Here is a 3,957-nt window from a genome sequence, read left to right on the forward strand (position 1 = left end):
ATGCGTGAAAAAGATTGATAAATTTGAATATGTTATAATTTTATTAAATATTAGCTTTATTTAAAAATGAGCAGTGTAAATGGAATTAAGTTTCTAATTTCCCGACTACACTCACTTCCAATTTAAAATTAGCAATTTTGAGTCAATGTACTCATTACTTATACCACAAATTTTCATTATAGGCGAGATATATCAATTGTATACATGCACCCAACTTCAAAATGATTTTTCAGGTCATGTAGAGATTTAGTTAATGATGATAGGTTTATTTATCGTACGATCTTATGAATAGGATTTCCCAATAGTAAAAAGGAACCGTAATAAAACACATTATTATTATTATTTTAATATGCATAACAATAACAAAATAATAAAATCTAATTGTTATAATTATATAAAATGAGTTATTAAGTAATAAGGAGTAAGTTTTTCATGTAATTGTTAATATTAAAATTTTTAAAGCAATCCCGTGAATTTTCACGGGTTTAAACCTAGTTCTTAAATAAAAGCACAAGAGAATCGTTACTAACAATTTTTCTTTTTTAAACTAACCCACTCTTTGAGGTGAGCGGTTTTTTATGTAAAGTGCCTTGCTTGTGATGGTCTTTTGCTCTTCAAAGAGATCTCTCACAGCCTCTATCTCAAGTCTTTTTAAAGTGACGGACAAGTCAACAAACGAGGATTTGTGTTATTTCCACTTTCACTGTAGATGCAAGTATGCAACTATAGCCGCTCTCTGAAAGAACGGTCCTACATGGATCCAATGGTTACAGATTATTTCAACACAATCCATAGATTTCTGGACAGACAGTTTGATGTGAAAAGCCGTGATCAGTTTAGCTATATCAAAATCACCAAAGCACGCAAAGACAAGATAGAGTCAACAAAAGTTGCAAGTCGAGTAAACTCCGTTTCAGAGTCAAAATTGTACCCAGATAAACGAGAAATTCAAATTTAAAAGAAAATGTGAACTAAAATAAAGTCGATATTTCACTACATTATTATGCAGTTGTAGGGTCCTTCTGCATTCTCTTCCTAGCCTCCTCGATGATTGTCAATTTGATACCCTTGCCCTTCGGTAGAGACACCCATGGTTTGGTTCCCTTACCCACTACGAAAACATTGCCTTGACGAGTAGCAAACTCATGCCCTGCAGAATCCTCAATGTGGATAGTCTCGAAACTGCCCTTGTGCTTTTCTCGGTTCTTGATCACTCCAACACGGCCTCTATTCCTTCCTCCCGTCACCATAACAACATTGCCAACATCAAACCTGACAAAGTCGACAATCTTTTGGGATTCCAGATCTAGCTTGATTGTGTCATTGGCCTTGATAAGGGGGTCTGGGTAACGAATGGTGCGCCCATCATAGGTGTTCAGGTATGGGATGCCCTTCTGACCGAATTGAACAGATCGGACCTTGCATAGCTTGTACTGTGCACCCAAAACATAAAATCAGAATATGAATGAAAACAATTCACTATTTCATATCAGTGAGTCAACGAGGAAGAAGGGCACTCCAGTTTAATACTTTTATCTTTTGTGATTCATAGGCCACTACACATGTTAAATTGCGGATAAATATTCACTACTACTCTGTACAGCGCAATTTTTAAGAAGGGGACAAGTGTAAAGGCCAAGGGTTACAAGAGGAGGACGAAAGCAAGAAAAGGCAAGTGGATCGACAGTGGAAATCACGAACTTGTGAGAGGTTGTCTTCTGACATACCCCAAAAGTGAACACTGTGAAAAGGAAACGTTAATGAATCCAATCAAGTGAATAATAAAAAGCTTAATAGCACAACACTAGCAATGATCTTCGATGTTTAAACCAACAAAGTTGCATAGATGCTTCAATTGGATAGTCAGTCACAGAGAGAGTGAAAGATACCTTGGACTCTTCATCTCTAACAGAATGCAAGCGAAATCGGCCCTTTGTATCATAAAGCAGACGGAAGCTCTCATTTGTTTTGGGGATTGTGACAACATCTAAGAACAAAAAAAAAACAATTTTAACAATGGCCAAAGGAGCTCCAACAAAACAACTCTAGAATTAGATATAGCAGCTGAAGTCTTGCATCACAAAATACTTATAAACATGGAGTAACGAGATGAATGACATGAAACCATCGACAAGGATTTGTCTTTGCAGATTATAAAGGATCTTCCAAAGACAGAAAACATACCCATGAAACCAGCAGGATAGGTCTTGTCAGTTCTAACTTTCCCATCGACAAGGATTTGTCTTTGCATCAAAATTGAGACAACCTCACGGTAGTTAAGGGCATACTTCAGCCTGTTACGCAAGATCAGAATCAAAGGCAAGCATTCCCTGGATTTGTGGGGTCCAGATGATGGCTTAGGAGCCTACATACAAAAGACAAAATTAATCAAGTACGAATGCTAAAGAAAGAAACTGGTATGAAAATGTTTAAAAAATAAACAACACAGAAAATGACTTACAAATGCACCACCGAGCTTATCAAGCATCCAATGCTTGGGGGCATTGAGCCTCTTCATGTGCTTCTTCAATCCTCTAGCCTGTGACCATAAAAATTACAGAAATTAATATATGCCTTGCCAAAAATAATATATATAGCTAGCTGCCCTTTCTCAAAAGAGGACTTTATTTTCAATTACTCTAAAAGTACTCATTTCTGAAGCAAACAACTTAAAAATTACAGAAATTAATATGCAAAACTAGTCTGCTATATACTCCACCAGACCACAGACTAGCAGTATAACCACTAAAAAGAAAAAACCAAAAGAACAGCAGAATTATCCTATCGATCCAAATATGAAACATAAATTAATCATACAAAGTCCCAACAACAATAAAGTAAAGTAAATAAACAATCAAGTGATGTAACGTTTTCATCAACCATAAGACGGTACCACACCCGTTAGTCGCCTACATTACACATCAGGCTATAACAAATGTAGCTTATGACCTCCGATAATCTAAATCAACCGATTTAAAAGCTTTTTCCAACGCCACAAACTCCGGCAAATGTATCGTATGGCCATCATAGTTGTCACTCTCTATTATTCGTAAAACAGCGTCACACGGTCTATAATAAATCAGCATTAAACCCCAATTTTGAAAAAAAGGCTCAAAACGTAAGACCAAAATACTAACACGTACAGAGCACTCCATATGAGTATATGACTGATACATTTAATTGTATGCGTTTTTGAAGAGAATTTGAACATATACATACAATCAAAAGAAAGAGGAAATAAACCCCATCTCAATTTTCACGATCTAAAACACCCAGTTCAAGTTTTTGCAAGAGATTCACAATCGAACAATAAAGACACAAACTTTGAAGAAATTATATAAAAAAAAAACTCAACAAATTAGAAGGTGATACATTATCATCATCATTTATAACATAAAAATGCTAATGTACAAAATACAAAAGATAACAACATATAACAAAAAAGAAATGAAGTAAAATAGAGATAAGAGAGGGAAGATTAGACTGACCATGGTTGAAAGTGAGGTCGGATCTCAGTAATGTGAAGAAGAAGAAGAAGAAGAAGAAGAAGAATAGTGGCAGTGAGCGAAGAAAAGAGATATAAGGAGGTGTCTCCACAAAACCCTAATGTGTGTGTGTTTTCACTGTGTCTTGGTGGTTTGGGCCTATGTTTATTAACAGGGTTGTCCGTCAACTACTAAAACGAGTTCAACCTCTGTTGCGTAATACGGGTTATTCTTATTTGGGTCTTTCGGGTGGTATAGAGTATTATTGATAGACTAGGTTTGGTGTCCGGCTACGCCCGGGCTACTTTTATTTACCATTTAATTTTATTATCTACGAAATATGATTCGTTATATTTGGTTAACACATATATTTACAATTTATATCTTGAAATTATGATGAGAGGTAAAATTAATCAACAAATCTGTTAATATTATTACTTTCACTACATCTCCTGTTAATACTATTACGTTT

General features: G+C 35.4%; 1 protein-coding gene across 1 annotated transcript; it reads right to left on the reverse strand.

Moving 5' to 3' along the window:
* Positions 1-811: 811 nt before the first annotated feature.
* LOC141587043 (small ribosomal subunit protein eS4-like) lies at positions 812-3,628 on the reverse strand. Its single transcript, XM_074408461.1, has 5 exons — positions 3,489-3,628; positions 2,462-2,539; positions 2,185-2,365; positions 1,890-1,987; positions 812-1,433 (listed from the first exon to the last, which is right to left on the reverse strand). The coding sequence occupies exons 1-5, from the start codon at positions 3,489-3,491 to the stop codon at positions 1,002-1,004; spliced, it is 792 nt and encodes a 263-aa protein (XP_074264562.1). The 5' UTR covers positions 3,492-3,628; the 3' UTR covers positions 812-1,001.
* Between the last annotated feature and the right edge of the window lie 329 nt (positions 3,629-3,957).

This window comes from Silene latifolia, chromosome 6 (genome assembly GCF_048544455.1).
Source record: "Silene latifolia isolate original U9 population chromosome 6, ASM4854445v1, whole genome shotgun sequence".
In the NCBI taxonomy this organism is placed as follows: Eukaryota; Viridiplantae; Streptophyta; class Magnoliopsida; order Caryophyllales; family Caryophyllaceae; genus Silene; species Silene latifolia.

What these genes read in the sequence shown, in the direction of transcription:
- LOC141587043 (XM_074408461.1), bottom strand. An exon ending in ATAAGCTCGGTGGTGCATTT is followed by an intron (nt 2,366 to 2,461) that starts GTAAGTCATTTT and finishes TTTTGTATGTAG; the next exon opens with GCTCCTAAGCCATCATCTGG. An exon ending in CTATCCTGCTGGTTTCATGG is followed by an intron (nt 1,988 to 2,184) that starts GTATGTTTTCTG and finishes TTTTGTTCTTAG; the next exon opens with ATGTTGTCACAATCCCCAAA.